We start from the raw sequence: 20,249 nt of genomic DNA, 5'->3' as shown, positions 1-20,249 counted from the left end.
CTGAATTGTCATCTCTTTATAATTAATTCACACTTCCTGGGAGTTCTCTGCTAGGAAAGGTCCAGGGGGACCCGATTAAATGAATAATTTGGAATCAACAAGCCAGTTGTTTTTGTTTTAAGGCAATGTGACACATTTGATGATTCTAGATCATTTGAAAGGTATGGGCACCAAAATTATAAAAATAGAAAAAAAAAATGGCAGCACTAAACTCGTTACAGGTTTGCTGCTCTGTTTTGCCCTCTAAGTGTCAGGACAAACTCATACATCCTAAATCTGTGGGCTTTGAGTAAATATCCACAGAAGGTTCAGAAAGTTACCTGAACTGGGGACCTCTGAAACAAGTCATTGCAATAAATTAACTCAAAGAAAGAAATCTTTCAGAAAACCAAGATTATTAGGTATGGCCAATATCATTTTTTTTTACCAGTTAGGATTCCTGATTTTTCTTTTCCAGTGCCGACTCAAATTCAGTTAAAACAAATATCTCCATTCCAGAAGTCTAAGTCAGTGGATAAACACATTCAGCTCCATCACGCTTGAATACAGGATTCCAAACACCCCTGAGAACAGCTGGAGAAAGCAGATGGGGCGAAAAATTCACCTGCCAGACAACTTCTGTTTCCTCCACTGAATCTCCTCTCAATTCAGTCCATTGAAAGAACACAGGGGGAAAAAATGGGTGTTCAAGTCCCTTGTACTTTTTAAAGCACATGGTATTTATTAGGCATTAACTGGCACACAAATATACGAAACGAGTACTTAATTCTCATCCCACCCCGCCCTTAGCAACATAAAAAGACATAATCGCAGAAAGACACTGACATGACAAACAGACTCACACACTCTTACGTACTTGAACATACGCAGTCTCACATATTACCCTGTTCTCTTTATTAGGGTCAGTTTAAAAAAAAAAACACAATAACTTTTTTTAATCATGAAAGCAAAGCACATTTGAAAGGGAAGGAAAAATGCAAACTTGGTTTTGAGTATCAATAAAATTAAAAGCTTTTGGCCAGCTCCCATGCTGGATTCCGTTTCAGGTTATTACTTAATTAGAACTCCTATTTATAAATAAATAGTACCAGTAAAATATTACATCTGAAGAACCCTGCAATAACGTTTTACTTACACACTTTCTTTTAATACCATTTTCTGCTTTCAGTAACCACAGTTTAGGGTCTGCATTTGCTGCTGGTGTGATGTCTTTGGAGAACGCGCCTCAGTGAATAAGTCTGGCTTCTTCTTTAGGGATGGTGGTGGTGCTTTTGTATCCAGTTTGGGTCATCGGCGGCGGTGATGGAGGTTTGGAAGCTGGGGGCTGGCTTTGTTGTTGGTTTTTTTTTTTTTTTTTTTGGTTATCAGGACGAATATTTATTTTGGCTTTTTCACAACGCTTGTCAGCACAGAGCTTGCGCCTTCCTTATCACAGTTCTGCCCGCATGTAAACCGGGGCTTTTTAAGTTTTTCAAAGCGAGATTTCCGGTTGGGAAGGTATAGGCCACGTTTCAGCGGGCGGGAAGGACGCGGAGACGGGAGGGCCGAGTGAGATAGGACGCCAGATGGAGTCGGGCGTTATCCTGACCCCACTGGTGGGCAGGAGGCAAACCTGGGCTCCGTGAGGATGGGGAAGGGAGGCCAAGATCAGAGAGAAGCTGGGGCGCAGGGAAGCTTCGCAGAAACATCCCTGGCAGAGGTAGGTAATTTCTTAGTCAAGAGGGAGGGTGGCCAATTTAGGTTTGGGGGGTTGGAGGAGTATTTGAGGGGAACCCCACAAGTACATATCTTGAAACATACTTGCCTCAGACCTCCCCCAAATAAGGGACTGGGTCCCATTAAGAAAATTGAAAGAAAAAAAATATATTATTATTTATTATATAACAAGTCAACATTAACACCAAGACAGGGAAGGACTCCAACTACGCATGAGGATCAAACACTCCAGGAGGCAGGACTTTCTGGAGTCCAAAAGAAGAAATCAGGGAGGGCGTCCTGGAGGTGGTGTGATTGTGGCCGGTCGAGGAGGGTGGTGGTCGTGGAGGGGGGCGGGGGAGGGCGGGGACTCATCTCTTCTTGTCGTTTTTTAGTTTTGAGACAAAACAAAGTCACATTTTTTGAATTGTGGTTTCAAGCGACTGATTACATCAGTGTCGGGGTGGGGGGTGTGGGGGCAGGGGCAGTTCTCAAGTGCAGACGTGAATGCAGGGTGAAATGAGACATCTCTTCCGTGGGGTTCTCCCTGTGGCTGTCTCTCTCTCCCTCTCTCTCCCCTCCCTCTGGAAATGGCAGCAGAGGAGCAGGCCTGGCCTTAGCTGTTGTCATTCCACTCTGGAACCATGCCGACTCCGTGCACGGCGGAGTGGTACTGATGCGGGGACAGGGTCCTTGGTACACCGTGAGAGTACAGAAACTCCGACGCCTGAAGGCTGCCTGGGGACTGGAGGCCAGTCTGAGGCCCGCACTGCCTGACCACAGGCTGGTGGGCCACGGAGGTCTGGTGCTGGAACATTCCCTCTCCGAGCTGCGGGGAGCCGTGGTTGGCCATGCTGGCCAGCCGGGGGACCAGGGGCCCCGAGGTGAAGTGGGCGGAGAAGTGCTGATAGGGTAGCCTGTCCATGGGCTGCACGGTGGTGACCGTGCAGCTGCTGTATGAGGACATACTGGGCCAGGCGTTGCAGCTAATGTCCTCCAGGCTGGGCACGGGCTCGCTGGGGGGCGCGGAGCTGGCGTACATGCAGGCCTGCCGCTGGGCTGACTCTGTCCGGTAGGAGGCACCCAGGCCCTGCTGCTGGGGGTAGCCAGAACGGTAGAAGGGGTCCTCCTCGCTAGGTGATGTCTCCATGTAGGGCTTCTTATAGGGATGGTCTGTGCTGGAACATTCTTCATCTGTGGGAAGACAGGACGACAGACACCCATGAGGCCAGGGACCAGCCACCCCACAGCTCAAGGCTGAGACAGCCATTTGGCCCAAGGATGGAAGGATTAAGTCTGGAAGATGATTAGCTCCAACCTCCGTTCTGATCATTAAGGGGATGGCCTGTCACGGCTAAGACTTTGGGCTACGGAGCCCTAAGCAAACAGTTTGACCTTTCCGAGCCCAGTTTCTTTTTTAAAAAATAAATTTCAGTGTATTCCCTCAGTAGAACATTAATGCAATTGTTATAGAAGATGCTTTGTATAGTTTCTAGTAAGCTGGGGAGATTGAGCTCAGCTTCTTCACCTATAAAATGGAAAGAGTCATAACGGCACTAGAAAGGGAAGCTCTAATGAAATAGGAAAATATAGCTTAAGTACTTAGTCCAGAGCTTGGTACAAGGAAACGTTCAATAAATGACAATTATTATTATTCTCTTCCTCCCCAGCATGTAAATTTCAGGAAGGCAACATATGGTCTGGAACACCCACCACTATCTTCCCAGAACCTGGGGCTTATACCTAATAACAATAACAACAGCATCAACCATAACAATAAAAACACTACAGGGCTTACTGTCTGTCACCGTTTTGAGTACTCTTCATGAGGTCACCCATTTAATCTCAACAACCCCATGAGGTGGGTTCTCCTAGTATCCTCATCTTACAGACGAGAGAAAGGAGACACACAGAGGTTGAGAAACCTGCCTGATGCACCATGGTGACCTGCATAGGAAGTCCAAAAAGGAGGGGATACATGCATATGTGAGGCCGATTCGTTTTGCTGTACAGGAGAAAGTAGCATGGCGTTGTAAAGTGACTGTAAGGAGAAGGGGATGACAGGAGATGAGATGGCATCACCGATTCGATGGACATGAATCTGAGCCAACTCCGGGAGATAGCGAAGGACAGGGGAGCCTGGTGTGCTCAGTCCATGGAGTCGCAAAGAGTCAGACATGACTGAGTGACTGAACGACAACAATAATAAAAAAATCTTGCCCATGGTCCTCTATGGCTGATAAACAGCGGAGTTGGGATTAGCATCCTAGGAATCTGATGATAAAATCCCTGCTCTTCAATCCATGCTAGACATTAAGACATGCAGCAAATACTTTTGGAATGGATGGAACAGTGAGTGGACAGACGGATTCATGGATGGAAACTGGAATGAATCCCCAAACCCCTTCCTGACATCTCATGTGAACAAGGGCCTAGTTAGGATCGGTGGAGTTGGTAATGGACACGGTAATTGGTACAGTACAATTACTGTGTCACCGTTTCCTCGCCAAGCAAGTCACTTCCCTCCTGTGGGCACTAATTAATCCCTAAGAGAGAGCAATGGATAGAGAGTTCTGTCTCTGAAAGAGGGTCTCCCTTAACTACTTTGGGGTCACCGACCCCCTTGGGTTCTAACAAAAGTGTTGGGCTCTCTCCTAGGAAAAAAACACTGAAGGACAACATTTTGAGAACTGTAGGCATAGACAAAAGCAATGCATACAACTTCAAGGGGCTCAAAGACTCCCTAAGATGCAGACCTCAGTTAAAAAACCTAGACATGCATGAGCCTGACTCTGGCCCTTTTACTTAATATCGGTGGGATACTACCAAGGTATCTACCATCTCTGGGACTCCTTTTTACCATCTTCGAATCAGAGTCAGCAATACTTACCTCACTGCGCAACTCAGGCCTAATAGTATCGAGCATGGAAATCTCCTGTATCCATCACCCAGGGCAGCTCGTGTTGCCAGGGTAACACCACCTGTGTCCTGGCAGACCCCATCCGTAATAACACACCTCCAGGTGTTTCCTTCAGGGGAAGCAGTCCTAGGGAGTTTCTACTGAGGCATAAACCTCACACGGATTCATTCCTTGGCTGGGATTTTACTCCCCAAGCTGGAGATTTTTCTTTCCTCACTTCCGATCTCTTTCTAATGAACAACACCAAGAAATATGCCGATAATAACTGAGAACTAGACTTAGAAAACAGAGTCTTTTCCCAGCTGTGCTGTCAAATGGTGATACGGTCTGGGTAAGCCACTCTATCTTTCATGCCTAAACTTTACAATAAAAGAACATACTTGCCTCTTAAAAAAAAAAAAGTCTATATAAAAAAAAGGAAATATGCCATGTTTGGGGTGTGAAGAAAAGTGAAACCCTGGGACACTCCCACACCTGTGAGCACAATGATGGTTGATGGCAGGACATAGGACTAAATAAGGAAGGAAATAAGAGCTAGAATTTATTGAACACCTACTAAGTGACCTAACTCCAATCTCACCGTCATTCCTCGAGGTGGCTGTTCTCATTCTCGGCTCTAAGAGGCAGAAACCAAAGCTCAGAGAAGTGACCTGCTCAAGGCCATGCAGCTGGGAAGGAGTGGAGGCTGGAATCAAAGACACGACTAATTCACTTTGCCGACCGCACCTTGCCTCCAGCTCTCTAGATTTCTCCTATCCAATGCCACTCCTTCAGCCTCCCAACAAATACTGACTGAGCCCTCACCAAGCCCCTACCAGGCGCTGGTCAACTGCTGCGGTCCTGCTCAGAGCACATCCTTGGCTCCTCTCCATCCTCCCCCATCCAGGGGCAAGGGAATGAGGGCAGGACCTACAAGAGCAGGAGGCTGACACTGTGATGAGCAGGTAGTCCTTAGGGGTAAATCTTCAAGTCAGTCTTCTCCCTCCAGTAAGTCCCACGGCTTAGCACTGGACTATAAGCCAAGAGCCCATGCCAACTAGGGTAGCTTGGATGTGGGTTCCACCCAACACCTCCACTCTCATCATTCTCCAGGTGATACCCCCAGGTACCTCCGAAATCTCCCCCCAAACGTGTATCTTCACATCTAGGTTGTACCCATCTAATAGCAAGCACTTATTTTCAGCTAAACTTTCTGGGACACATCTGGGACCCATAGGATACTCAAACACTGGTCCCCAAAAATTGAAAAATGCAATCATCTTTCCTCCAGGTGTTCTAGCTACATGATGCCAACCATCCAGATGTTTGAAGACATCCAGATGAGCAAGGGTCCATATTTTTCACTTTTCAACCCAGCATTTTGGGGGCATCTTAAGGACACTGCTACACACCATTTATTTATTTATTTTTGTCCTGGCCACCTCCTCCTTCAATTCCTTCCCTCCATTCTTCCTTCCCTCCACCCCTCAGATCCATAAATCTGAATGTTTCCATTGTTGCTGGAATAATAACCTTTGGGTTTTCCATTTAACCAGGGCGTTCCCCTTTTCAATAATAGAAAGTACAGCTGCAGGGTACCCTTGGCAAGAGAAAAAAAAAGGCAAACTAACCAGTCCCAAGTTTCTGATCCCCTTCCAGACTGGTTACAAGTAAAACAAGGAAGGATAATATGAAAAAGGCCAGAGCCACATTTTTGAAAATCGTAAAATTACACATTCCAAGGCTTAATACTCCAAAGATCTGATGCAGAGTCCTAAGAAAAACTTGATGCTGGGTTATTGACGGAAACAGGACGTAAGCATTCTCCAGTTTCTCTTGATCCTCATCATACTCTAACGAAATTCCAAAGCCAGGATCAAAACTTCACGCTGGTCACGATAAATGCTTGGGATGTAATCTCTGTGTTTATTTTCGTGATGGCTTGGTTTCTATCTTTTTATTGGAAGCCTGATAACTGATCAACAGCAAATACATCTGTCCCAGCCGAGTCCTGCTTATCTTCCACAGTTGGGGGAATGGGCTGCAGTCAAAGGTCAAGTCCTTGATGAGATGAGTCCACAGCTTGCTTTCAGAAAGCTGTATATGGGTGGTCAATTACACTTCAAATGTCCAAAACCCAGCTGAGTCCCTTGGATAACAGTAAAGCTCTTCCTGATTCTTACCACCGATCACCACACCACATCGTGAAAAACCCTAGTGCCTGGCATGTTTCCGGATGTTGTTGATTCTGGATAAAATGGCTTTAATGATGAAGCCAGGATACAGATTTTAGGGCACTGAGTTATGTCTCTTGACTCACTGGATACATAACCTTGGGCAAACCCCTAGACCATTCAAATCTCAGATCTTGTTTGTATTATACACAGGGTGCTAATGTGCTAAGTCACTTCAGTCGTGTCCAACTCTTTGAGACCTCATGGACTGTAGCCCACCAGGCTCCTCTGTCCGTGGGATTCTCTAGGCAAGAATACTGAAGTGGGGTGCCATTCCCTTCTCCAGGGGATCTTCCCAACCCAGGGATCAAATCTGAGTCTCCTGTGGCTCCTGTATCAAAGGCAGATTCTTTACCACTGAACAGTCAGGGAAACCCATTACACATGAAGATGATAGATAAATTTCATGTAGGAATTGAGATAATAATAGTGCAGTCTAGTTTCTATTTTCCTTGTATTTAAACTAAGTATTCCAATCTTATCTGTCCAAGTAATACAATTCTACTCTCTTTCCCCTCTTGGAAGACTGGATAGACGGCTCTGTGAAGGTCGTCCAATACTGGAAGGTATTTGGGTGAACTCCAGAGCTAGGAAACTCATAAAGCTAATTTCAAATCTCTGATCCCATTGAGCTAAGATTTTCACCACTGCCAAACAGGTCACTTCCCTTGCTGATGGAGTTCATTCAGATGAAAGATTGTGGGGGAGTCTTCACAGATAAAGACACTGGAGGCAGAGAGATAAAATGCCACTCCTTAGCTGAGTGACCTTTGCCAAGTCAGAAGTAGAACTCTAATTCAGGCCTTATGACTCTGAACAGTGCTCTTTCTGATAGATGGCCCCAGCCTTTCAGCCTTCAAGAAACCCACTGTGTTCAGAGACTATGAACAGGTGGTAACCTTGATTCTTTGGATGGATGAATGAATGGATGGATGGATGGATAGATGGATGGACAGATGGATGGATAGATGGATGGACAGATAGATAGATGGAAGGACAGATGGATGAATGGATGGGTAGGTGGATGAACAGATGTATGGATGGACAGACAGATGGATAGATAGTTGGATGGATGGATGGATTGGTATGTATGTGTTTGTCCCCATGTTGTTAGCTCTTAACCTTAAAGTAAAAAGAACTTGGATGGTACTGTGGGAAGACTGGGAATCAAAGACTCCAGTTCAAATCTCAGTGAGTCACTATCCAAAGCCATGGGATGTACTGACTTGCTTGCTATCAGTCTCCCCCAGTGAGAATACAAGCTTCCTGGGAATAGAGACCTTTGCCATCTCTCTCCCCTTATCTTCAGCATACAGCACAGCGCCCGGTATAAAGTGTGCCATTAATATTTATTTGATGACTGCAGCCTGGATTGGCCACTCATCAGCCATATAACCTTGGGAATCTATCCCAAGCTCTTATTCCTCTATTTGCCTCCTATTTGCCACAGGGGTGGAAGGCATCTCCTGTGACTCAAAGACTACAGGGAGACTCCAGTGAAGGAAAGGGTGTGGGGTTGCTCTAAAAACCAAGGAGGCTGAGGAAATGCAAAGCCCTTAACGGTACCCAATTTCACTCCCCTTTCCTTCTCAGTATCCAGTGCAGTAACTGGCTTTGCTAAAACCTTTATTTGGGTCGCCTCTGGTTTCCAGTGCTTGGGGAGGGCTGTCAGGGTGGGAAGGAGACAGAAAGACAGACAAGTGGTCTCCCAGGCCCGGGTGAACTGGATGTGATTGAGTGGCGTTGATAAAACACTTTCCCAGCTTTTTTAGCTCCTCCCATCAGGAGAGATAGTTTGGAGACAGCTGGGTCCAAACACAAGGGGCCCCCCGGCTGGCCTGGTCCTTTGACATTTCACTGGGGCTGCCTCCTGGGCCGGTTGGAAAGGAGACAGACAATGAGGGGAAGTCAGATAGTGGGGCAGGCAGGGGCCCGGGTGGGAGAGAAGCCACCCATGGAGTTATCACTTAACGGGAGTCCCAAACTGGAAGGAAACCTTGGCTGATTCCTTATCGCTTTACAATGGAGGCTGATGATGAATTGCTTTTTGTCGTCTCCGAGGCAGGCAGGCAGGACAGATGGAGCTTGGCTGGAATGTTCTCTGTCCCTAGGAGCTGTCTTTTCTGGGTGGAGGGAGGCAAGAGGGGCAGAGGTTTCTGCAAAGGTAAAATGAGCCCTGCACCCCAAGTGCACAGACCTCAGAATGAATCAGGGGCCGGAGCTGCTTACTCGCTGGGTGACTCTGTGCCAGTTATTCCATCTCTCTGAGCCTCAGGGTCAACATCTGTCAAAGAGGGGGCAATCCTTCACCTTGTTATCTGCAACCAGTCGCAACGTCCTGACTCCTCTGACATCTCCAGCTCTTCTCCACACTCCTTGGTCTGAGCCATCACCATCTCACACACCTTGGAGCCTATGAACCATCCCTGGCATCAGTTCAATCACAGCAAAGGGACTGGCTCAAAACAAAACCAAAATCACATCCCTCATGGATTCAAGCCCCTGCAAAGGCCACCCATCAGTGTTAAGATAAAATCCGAAGCCTTCAAAGTGGCTCACAAGGGCTAGCATTGTGCTGGTCCTGCCTTCCTCAGCAGCCTTCTCTCCCATCACTCTTCCCTGTTCTGTCTTCAAACCATGCTGGCCTTATGTCCACTCCCCCAGTGAGAGGGGCCTCCCCATTTTCCAAGGGTCTGCTCTTCTCTATGCCTAGACACCTGCTTGGCTCCCCAATCTCATATATGACACCCACTCTCCATAGACCTCAGCTGAAATTCTTCCCTGACACCCCACTCTAGTCCAATAATCCACTTGGCTGTTTTTTCTTTAATAACTTTTTAAAAACACTTATTTATTTGGCTGTGTCTGATCTTTGTTACAGCATGATGCCCAGATTCGGCTGCCCCGTGGCATACAGGATCTCAGTTTCCCAACCAGGGATTGAACTCACGTCCCCTGCATTGGAAGTGTGGATTCTCAACCACTGGGCCACCAGGGATGTCCCCCACTTTGCTTTCTGTTAGCACTTTGTGTATCTCCATAGCATTGGATTTCCACTGCCATCAAACAAGTCAGTAACAAGTCATAGTAATGTCTGAACCGCTTGAAACGGTGTGCGTTTCCCAAAGTCAGGGCAGCTGTGAGCTCACCTTCAGTAGAGGACTTATAGGTACCAGGTTCTCAAGTGCATCACCGGGATTATCTCATTTCATCTCATGACAACCCTGCAGCGTAAGCGCTACTGTCCTCCCCTGTTCTGCAGAAAAGCTGGCTGAGGCTCAGAAAGCTGAAGCAAGTTACCCACCATCATGCTGCTGGGAAGTATCAGCTGCTGGGGGAGACCGCAGTGGACCAGCCACCAACTCCAGCTTTCCTGGGGGCCACCTCAAGTCGATTCCAAGCTCAAGCAAGGATCCCAGCAAAGCACCACGTGCAGGACAACCACTCCCATCACCCAAAGAGGTTCACAGCCTTGCATTCAAAGCCTTCCTCCTGTATCCTCCAGGAGTGCACTTCCAAGGATGCTGCTATCAATATCGAACCTAAAACAGCACCCTGATTCTTTGTAACTAGGTCTGGCATCAATTTAATTGAAAGAACTCTTTAATTCAAACCTGTGAGCTCTTCATCAGCAAATAGGACCCAATCTCAAGAGCAGATCTCTAGTGGGACGATGAAATTTGGAGACTGCAGCTCATAAGCAAAGGTAATGGAGACAGGTACGGTGATGGTTCACAGTCCAGGCAGAGTCTGCAGGCCAGGCGTGGGTTCAAACTCTGCCTTTAAGAACCATCAGTTCGGACTTCCCTGGTGGTCCAGAGGTTGAGAGTCTGCCTGCCAATGCAGGGGTCACAGGTTCAATCCCTGGTCTGGGAAGATTCCACATGCCGCAGGGCAACTGAGCCTGTGCTCTAGAGCCTGGGAGCCACAACCACTGAGCCCACATGCTGCATATACGGAAACCCATGCTCCCTAGAGCCTGTGCTCCCCAACACGAGAAGCCACTGCAATGAGAAGCCCAAGCGCCGCAGCTAGAGAGCAGCCCACACGCAGCAACGAAGACCCAATGCAGCCAAAATAAATAAGTAAATAAAAATAAATAAAATATTTTTAAAAGTAGCTTTAAAAAAAAGAACATCAATGAAGTAAGTCAGAAAGAAAAACACTAATACAGTATATTAACGCATATATATGGAATTTAGAAAGATGGTAACCATCACCCTATATGCTAGACCACAAAAGAAACACAGATATAAAGAACAGACTTTTGGACTCTGTGGGAGAAAGCAAGGGTGGGATGATTTGAGAGAATAGCATTGAAACATGTATATTACCATATGTGAAACAGATCACCAGTCCAAGCTCGATGCATGAAACAGGGAGCTCAAAGCCAGTGCACTGGGACAACCCTGAGGGATGGGGTGGGGAGGGAGGTGGGTGGGGGGTTCAGGATGGGGACACATGTACACCCATGGCTGATTCATGTCAATGTATGGCAAAAACCACTACAATATTGTAAAGTAATTAGCCTCCAATTAAAATAAATTAATTAATTAAAAGAAAAAAAAAACTATCAGCTCACAATTTTCCCTCGGGTTCCCTATTTGTAAAATGGGTTTATATAACAGTGCCTACTTAATAATGTTCCTGAAAAGGTTGTAGCCTGGAACCTCGGCAGGGCTCCCTGAAATATAATATGAAACAGCATCTCTGCACCGGGATCTATGCTCTACAGGACATTCTTAACCCCTGGTTGTGCCTGAAGAGGCATATTGCAGGCATCTGGGCTCCAGCCCATCCAGCAGCGGGCGTGCTGGGAGTCGGGCCAGGGGGTCTGATGGGCTGATGCTGCTCAGGCCTTCCAGATCCAAGAGTCTGGATGGGCTTCAGGTAAGTCTGGAAAGCCTGGTCTCACCGGGTCAGCTCCCCAGCCCCATGTTTGGACCCATGACAGCTCTTCCCTCTTTCAAAACGTGACTTTGGTAAATGTCAAATAGCCAAACTGTGTTCCTTTTCTCAGGTCAAAAAAGAAGGTCCAGGCACCACTGGACTTTGAAAGGCGTCGTGTTGGCTGATGGGGCTTTGAGATCCAACAGGGAGCACTCTGATGATGGGACCATGGACCGTCTGGAGCAAAACAGAGCTGGTTTATTAAGTCAACCTAGCGCTGATTTCAAAGCCTCCTCACACCAAGCCAAGGAGACAGGTCCAATTGTGGGCTGCAATCTACAGAGGTCTGTTGTGAGGATTAGAGGCACTGACTAAGTAACTTTCCCCTAATCATAAACATGTGAAAATGGCAAAGGTCAGATTTATCTCACTAGTCTGACTCTGAAAATCACAGGTGTAGGCAGGAGGTTGCACAGTCCCCTCCCCTTATGTCTGTCTTCCCAAACCTTCACCTAAATGAGCAGCCGTCTCTTTACTTCCTCCTGGGATTCACTTCGTTGCCACCCATGGGGTGCTCACCAAGCACCAACTGCTTTCAGGAACTTAGCACCATTTACAAAGTGAGAAACTGATGCCCAGAGAGGCTAGGACACCTGCCTGAGGTCATCCAGGAAGTTGGTGGCAGAGTTGAGACTCAAATCTGTTTCCCTGGCCCCACTGCCCACATCCACACCTTCGATTCTGCCTTGGAAAATGTGCCACCCGAAATTTCCTGCCTTAACTTCCCCTCTGGACTCAGATAGCTTAGGAAGAAGTCATCCATTTCTCATTAGGCAAAGGAAATGATGAGATGTCTCAGACAACAGCCTAGGAGATTTAAAGAGGGGATGCACAGGAGGCAAAATCTATCATGATTTTCTTTTCTCCCTCTCTGTCTTTTTTTTTTGGTATTGATCTGGAAAAGAAAGAAGAGCTCAGAATTCACTTGGGAAAAACCTTGCCCAAGGACTAAATAGCACATCAAATTCCAAGGAGGTTCCCTGGAGTGTAAGTTATAGGCTTATAATACAACCAAGACTCTGAAAGCATACTCCCTGACTACCCTTGAAAACATAAACTTGGCTTTATCCTTTTGGGGTAATATTTCCTTTTCAGCAGCTAAAAAGAATGAGGCTGTTCTAGGGTCATGAAAAGACATCTACAGTGTATGCTACTATAGAGCACAGGGAGCTCTACACAATATTATGTAACAACCTAAATAGGAAAAGAATTTAAAAAAGAATCAAAACATGTATATGTATGACTGATTCACTCTACTGTACACCTTAAACCAACACAACATTGTTCATTAACTATGAAAGTGAAAATCGTTCAGTTGTGTCCGACTCTGCGATCCCATGGACTATACAGTCCATGGAATTCTCCAGGCCAGAATATTGGAGTGTGTAGCCTTTCCCTCCTCCAGGGGATCTTCCCAAACGAGGAACTGAACCCAGGTCTCTCACACTGCAGGCAGATTCTTTACCAGCTGAGTCACCAGGGAAGCCCAAGAATGCTGGAGTGGGTAGCCTATCCCTTCTCCAGCAGATCTTCTCGACCCAGGAATTGAAGCCTGGTCTCCCGCACTGCAGGTGGATTCTTTACCAGCTGAGCTACCAGGGAAGCCCTTTCATTAACTATATTCCTATATAAAATAAAAAGTTAAAAAAATACAATATATTCTAAAATTTTAAGAAATACAAGTTGCAAAATAGGTACAGTATGATATCAAGAATTAAAAGTAAAAGCAAAACTCTGTATTTGTGTGTACGTGCAAGTGTAAATAAATAAATGCGTCTGAACATTTCAAATAAGCTTTCCCCAAGGAAGGGGCTAGAACTTGGCAGAGATGTGTCAAAGGAATCTTTTGCTGTACCAGAATGGTTTGACTCTTTTACATTCTCTCAGTCTCTCAGTGCACTGCTTACATTTTAAAAATAAATATACATGTAGTTAGGTGGATTTCCTTTTTTCAAGGGAAAGAAGAAGAAAAGAAAGTGGCCAGGTGGGCAGCACGGTCGCACTCACCTTTCCTCTTGGTGCAATGGTAAATTTGGCTGTGCTCCTGGGGCAGCGGGTACGGGTTGGGTGGGGGCAGGAGGTCCTGGGAGGGGCCAGACACGCCATTCTCACACTGGTACTGGGACCCCAAGTTGGATGAGGTGGACAGAGCTCGAGGCTCACTACTGAAAGGACTGTGGTTGGAGGCCACTTTCTGTCTCACTGTGCTCCTGGGAACCACAGGATATTCTTTACTGAAAGAGAGAAGATACAAAATGACATCGATCAGTGGCATGATAGAGACCTTTTCATTGTCTGAACCACAGGGTCAAAGAATCCACTGGGGAAAATAATCACAGAATAAGAAACAAAGGGATCTTTGATGAATGGAGAGATACGGTTATGCTCAAGTGCATCCTATGTCATGGACATATACGTTTGGTCACCATCTTTTCATGTCTTACACATTAGGCAAGTTGGTTCACGAACAGCTCTATACATATGCCAAAAGGTAAATGAGCACCCCCAGTTCAGAATTCCTCCTAAAAATCAACAAAGACATGTCAGTTGAAATATTCACCCTATTCTAGATGTCTTTGCATGCCCTAATTCAAATGCTAAAGAGCTGAGAAGTCACTAAGACTTAACTTCTTGGTCTCCATCTTTAAAATGGGGCTGTGGTCTTTCCCTAACATTAATCAAGAATGGCAGCTGACCATCTAGGGTAGTCACAGAAAAATCCAGGTCACCCCAATCTGAAGAGTTTGCTGCCTGTGCCTTAGAATTTCCTTTTGAGTTGCTGTACTTGTTGCCTCTGAAAATACTTCACCTCTCTGTCCCTTGGTTCCCCACCTGTAAAAAAGGGATAATAAACAAAATCTAGGTTCAAAGGATTGTTGAGAGAAGAAATGAGTTAATACATGTGAAAGCCTTACAGTGGCGTTTGTCACAACAAATGACAGCCGTCAGCAGGACTGTCACAGTTTTGGAGACACAGTGTGGGGGAGGGGGGCAGGAAGAGGAAAAGAAAGAGGACAGAGAAGATAGAGAACAGAGCCTGGGATCTAAGGAGAGGCAGGTCCAGAGTCGGGTCTCATCTCCACCACTGGACCACAGCCTTTCTAAACCTCAATGTACAATGCCATATGGACCACAGCCTTTCTAAACCTCAGCATACAATGCCATATGGACAGCCTCTACCAAGGCGCTCAAAATCTGGTCCCTCATACTCTCTTTTTCATTATTTTTATTTATTCATCTACCGGCTGTGCCGGGTCTTCGTTGCTGCATCAGCTTTCCCTAGCTGCAGCGAGCGGGGACTACTCTTTGGTTACGGTGCACGGGCTTCTCATCACAGTGGCTTCTCTGGCTGCAGAGGATGGGCTCCAGGTGCGTGGGCTTCAGTAGTTGTGGCACATGGGCTTAGCTGCTCCACGGCATGTCGGATTCTCCCAGACCAGGGATCAAACCCGTGTCTCCTGCATTGGCAGGTGGATTCTTCACCACTGGACCACCAGGGAAATTCCTGGTCCCTCACACTTTTATGATAGGTCCCCCCACATTCCCTTCCCTTTAGCTTTCAGGTATTCCTATTTTGTCTTCATAAGAGCTCAGGCAATTCAACAGAAACCTGACCTGGAAAGGAGGAAAGTGGAGCTGAGTATCACCAAGAGCCCCAAAGGAAACCAGGTGAGTGAAAGAGGGACTGAGTGAGAATTTGCAGAGAAGCTCAAAGGTAAAAGGAATAACTGACAGAAATGTCCAGGGTGTTAAAGAAGAGAATAGTCCAACCCATAACGTTCTCACATCCACTAAGGGAAGAGGGCTGCCAGTGTTTGGGATCAGAAAGGATATCTTGCTCAGGACAGTAACTAGTACAGCGTGGATAAGGTGATCAGCCCATCTTTTCTGGAAAGCAATATGATATCACTCTTTGGTTTTTTATTTTTTATTTTTTTGGCCATACCACGCAACTTGCAGGATCTTAGTTCCCAGACCAGGGAGTCAACCCAGGGCCATGGGAGTGAAATCACTGAGTTCTAACCATCTGATCACCAGGGAATTCCTGATGGCGTTCATTTTTGAAATTTTTAATAAGGTGGACCGAGCAATCCCATTACTATGGATTTTCCTAAGAAGGTAAGTATGAGGATTTTTCTCCACTGCATGGTCTATGAAAGTGCAAGTATTCACTTGCTTGGTCACGTCTGACTCTTTGCGACCCCGTGGACTGCAGCCTGTCTAGGCTCCTCTGCCCACTGTATTCTCTGGGCAAGAAGACTGGAGTGGGTTGCCATTTCCTTCTCTAGAACAAAGGGAAGAAACTGGAAACAGTCTAAATGTCCTCATTAATGGCTGAGTCAACTCTGACAGAGCTAGATGGTGGAATATTCATGCAACCTTTGAAAATAATGAGAAGTCTGTTTATGAATAAATTCATAAATCTGTGCAAGATAAACGAAGTCAAAGAGGCAGGATATAACATGGTCCCTCCAGAAGCTGGGGTTATGGGAGAACTTTTAGATCAACTTATTACTTTTATGCAGGCTTTCCTCGTGGCTCAGTGGTAAAGAACCCACCTGCCAATGCAGGAGACTCGGGTTCCATCCCTGGGTCGGGAAGACTCCCTGGAGAAGGAAATGGCAACCCATTCCAGTATTCTTGCCTAGGAAATCCCTGGACAGAGAAGCCTGGCGGGCTACAGTCCACAGCGTTGTAAAAGAGTTGGACACGACTGAGCTACTAAACGTTATTTTTGCACATCTGCATTGTTTGATTCTTTTTACAGTGAGCATTTATGAGGTTTCTGGAGAAAGAAATGGCAACCCACTCCAGTATTGTTGCCTGGAGAATCCCATGGACGAGGAGCCTGGCAAGCTACAGTCCATGGGGTCACAAGAGTCAGACATGACTTAGTGACTAAACCATCACCACCATTTATGAAGTTTAGATGAATATTTCCGTGTTGAAAATAATAATTATTACTAATTGTTAATAGAATACTATATAAACTATTAATATAATTTTAATTACAGCAGAGCAGGAGGACTAGTCTAGGAGGGATACACACAAGATAAAAGAAGTGCTTGCAGCCTCCTGGACGACAACATGTGACCCTCCAGGTTCTCCATTCATCCTCCCACGTCCCCCACCCTCCACACCACCTCGGGCAACAAAAGGCAATGGAAACAGAGGTGAAATTCACAGGGGAAGATCTTCCTTGGTTGGAAAGCAAAATGAAAATGAAGTAGAAGATATTCAAAGCTTCCCCCACATTTCTCCCAAGAGAGGTCCCTGGGAGTGAGGAGGACAGAAAAGGATTTGAATCTGATCTTGTCATCTGTGGATCCAGAAAAGCTGCTACTTCTGGGGAAATGTCCCTTCTAATTTTTTTTCAACATTTAAAAAAAGTGCTTCCTTGTCCTTTTTTTTTTTTGGCCCCGCAGCATGTGGGATCTTAGTTCCCCAACCAGGGATCGAAGTTTTGCCCCCTGCAATGGGAGCACAGGATCTTAACCACTGGACCACCAGGAAAGTCCTGAAATGTCCATTCTTCACGCAATACCTTCCGTTGGGTCCTCCACCCCACTGAGCCTGTAGCACTCCTGGTCCAATATCCTTGCCAACTCAGTGAGCTAGGATAAAGCAGGTCACCTAGCTAAGCGTCACCTGCAAAATGGGGAAATAAAGAGATGATCTGAAGAAACCACAGCAGCCAGCCCTGAGTCCCCCAGACACCTTCCCTTCCCTGATAACCCACTCACTGAACTCTGGTTTTTATTTGAGTATCTAAGAATCAGGGTATAGTGGGAAGAAAAAAGATATTAGATTCAGGCAAAAGTGCATTCTGTATCAGACCTACCATCTTAACAGCTGTGTGATCTTAGACAAGACAGACCATCTCTCTGAGCATCAGTTATCTCTCAAGATCGTTGAAATTATCCAATAACATACTCTAGAAAATGTCTGGCACATAGTAGAAGCTGTCATGACCGCCGTTACAAGATGACTCGCGCTTCCAGCTCATAAAATTTCTCGGGAGGGAGCCGTGCCATAAGCCTGTCTCCTGAACATGGAGGTCTCAACTTTGGGGAAAAACTCATGGGTGTAAACTTGGATTTTCAAGATGATGTCTTTATTTTCAGTAATCCTGAATTGGAATTCAGTATCTCTTTCTGTAACGGGTGTCGGCATCAAGCCACAGTTGAGTTAGCAGCCCTAGCGACTGTCATCAACAGAAACAAAATAACTTCCCATCTTGCTGCAGCTGTACAGGTCTCCAGATACCACTTACGCTCATGATGACTTCAAAATTACAGTTATTTTCAATCTGCTACTAGGTCCCCATTACTTAAGACATTTATGAAGTGCATATGTTACTATGTCGCCATTTAGAAAAGAGTTTGATCACTCTGTGTTAATATAATGGGCTTCCTTGGCAATCAATGCATCTTATTTTACACATTTAATCAGATTCTTCTGAGATGGGATCCCTGAGCTTCCCCAGACTGCCAGAGGAGCCCAGGGCCCCAACCAGGATAAGAATCCCTCTGTAGAAGATATACGAATCAGGAAATCCTGAACTTAGCTATGATGTTTGCTGTGAACCAACCATTCTTCACCTTACTCCATTTTTAAATGAATTATTTGCCTAAATGAGCTTTGCCTTACTCCGAGTAATAACAGCCATGACATTAAAGGGTTTGTGGTGCAAGGTCCTCTAATGCAATTAAAATAAAAACACTTACCTATTTGAAATGTTTAAAAGTACACCTGAAATTATACCACGTACAAAGAGCACAACGCTTAGCACATTTTGAAGGATGCTGCATTCACCCCCTTCATCCTCTCTGTGACCCTCTGAAGTGGGGACTGCTCTTATCCCCATTTTACAGATTAGAAAACCGAGGCCCAGGGAGATGAAATAACTTGCCCAGGGTCCCAGAGCTAGAAAGAGACACCACCAGAATTCTAACCCAACTGTCTCCAAGTTACTTCTAGACAATTTCCTACTGACCTCTTTCCATTTTTAAAACATAATATGCTTTTAGGGGTGCAGGGGTTTGGAGCCTAAGACTCCTCTCTCATTTCACCCACCTCTCAGGGGTGTGACAATCTCCCACTCTGGGCCCCTGCCTTTGTTTGTCATCACAAACCACGTCAGAGTGACCAGACGGGACAACAGAGTGTCTGCCAAGTTTCCGTGAGGTTACAGACACACTCATGACACCCTGGGGTTTCCTAGCCCAGCCTTCCTGTGGACTGTGTCATTTCAGAACCAAAGCTGGAGCCATACTGAGCCGCTCCACTGCTCAGACTCTCCCCCTGGGGCCAGGAGGCTGAAAGGAATGAAATTAGCTTTATAGTTCTCGCTTGGCAGCTGAAGCTACGTAATGGAAAAAAAAAAAGAAGAAGAAGAAAAATCATTATAATAATAAAACAAAAAAGTTGCAAATCTTGCTAGCAATTCAATTTAAATCTTGCTTAGTTTGAGTACTAGGCTGTCAGAGATCCAATAGGGAAGGAGAAGTCTCTTTTTAGTTTGATATTCTTAATGGGGATGGTTTGTTTTTTTTTTTAATTAAAGAAAATAACTCTTAAAAAATGTTGGCTGAGGGAATTTACAAGAGAATGTATCAATGGACTCCGTGGAATTCTCCCTTCCGGCACTGCCAGATTGCAAAATTACCCTCTGGAAAAGCCAAATCCTGCTTTTGATTACTAATACTCACAGAAGTGGGAAAGGCATATTATCTCAATAACCACTTGTCCCTCTCAGTATGTTTCTCTCTCAGGAGCTTGAAACATCAGCCCCACCATCAACCACGCATGTCTCCCCTGGTGTCTGCAATACAACATCCCCAAATCCACCTGGCAGGTGTCAAAATCGAGGCATAGAAGAGTGGAGTGACTTCTCAGTCAGGATAGAGTAACAGAGACAAAGAGAAGAAAAGGGTCCCAATAAACACCATTTGGGATCATTTCTCTTTTTCTGACCATGCCACGTGGCTTGTGGGATCTTAGTTCCCCAACCAGGGATTGAACCCGGGTCCTCAACAGTGAAAGCACAGAGTCCTAACCACTGGACCACCAGGAAATTCCCAGGATCATTTTTCCTGGGCTCATCAATGCACGAATCAAAGGAACTCGTGAGTAGCAACACAGCAAAAGCCTCTAAAGTCCCCATGAGGAGAAGATGACCTATTTTCCTCTACATCATTCAAGTGTACAGGCAGCATCATTCAAGAATACAGGCAGCAGAGAATTAAAAGGACAGCTGAAAAGCCCTCATGGGTCTGGGAAGAGAATAGCAACTGGGGGCTATTGTTTTCACCAACATCATCATTATCAGCATGACCATTCTCACCATCACCACTACCTTCCTCATCCTCATCTTCCTCCTTATCATTTACATTGTTTTTTTGTGCATCCTACTGTTCCAGCCACGGCTGTTGTTTTTTAATCACTCAGTCACGTCTGACTCTCTTGCA

General features: G+C 45.8%; 1 protein-coding gene across 1 annotated transcript in view; it reads right to left on the bottom strand.

Annotated features, from left to right (window-relative positions):
• Window positions 1–2,184: 2,184 nt before the first annotated feature.
• Window positions 2,185–20,249, bottom strand: part of TBX5 (T-box transcription factor 5) — a 48,205-nt gene continuing 30,140 nt past the window's right edge. The window contains exons 7-8 of the mRNA XM_019977130.2: window positions 13,786–14,012; window positions 2,185–2,889 (exon numbers count right to left, since the gene is read on the bottom strand). Coding sequence (XP_019832689.2) covers window positions 2,312–2,889; window positions 13,786–14,012 — 805 coding nt within the window. The 3' untranslated portion in view covers window positions 2,185–2,311. The remainder of the gene's footprint in view (window positions 2,890–13,785; window positions 14,013–20,249) is intronic.

This window comes from Bos indicus, chromosome 17 (assembly GCF_029378745.1).
Source record: "Bos indicus isolate NIAB-ARS_2022 breed Sahiwal x Tharparkar chromosome 17, NIAB-ARS_B.indTharparkar_mat_pri_1.0, whole genome shotgun sequence".
Lineage (NCBI taxonomy): Eukaryota > Metazoa > Chordata > Mammalia > Artiodactyla > Bovidae > Bos > Bos indicus.
This window is presented reverse-complemented; position numbering and strand designations above follow the sequence as displayed.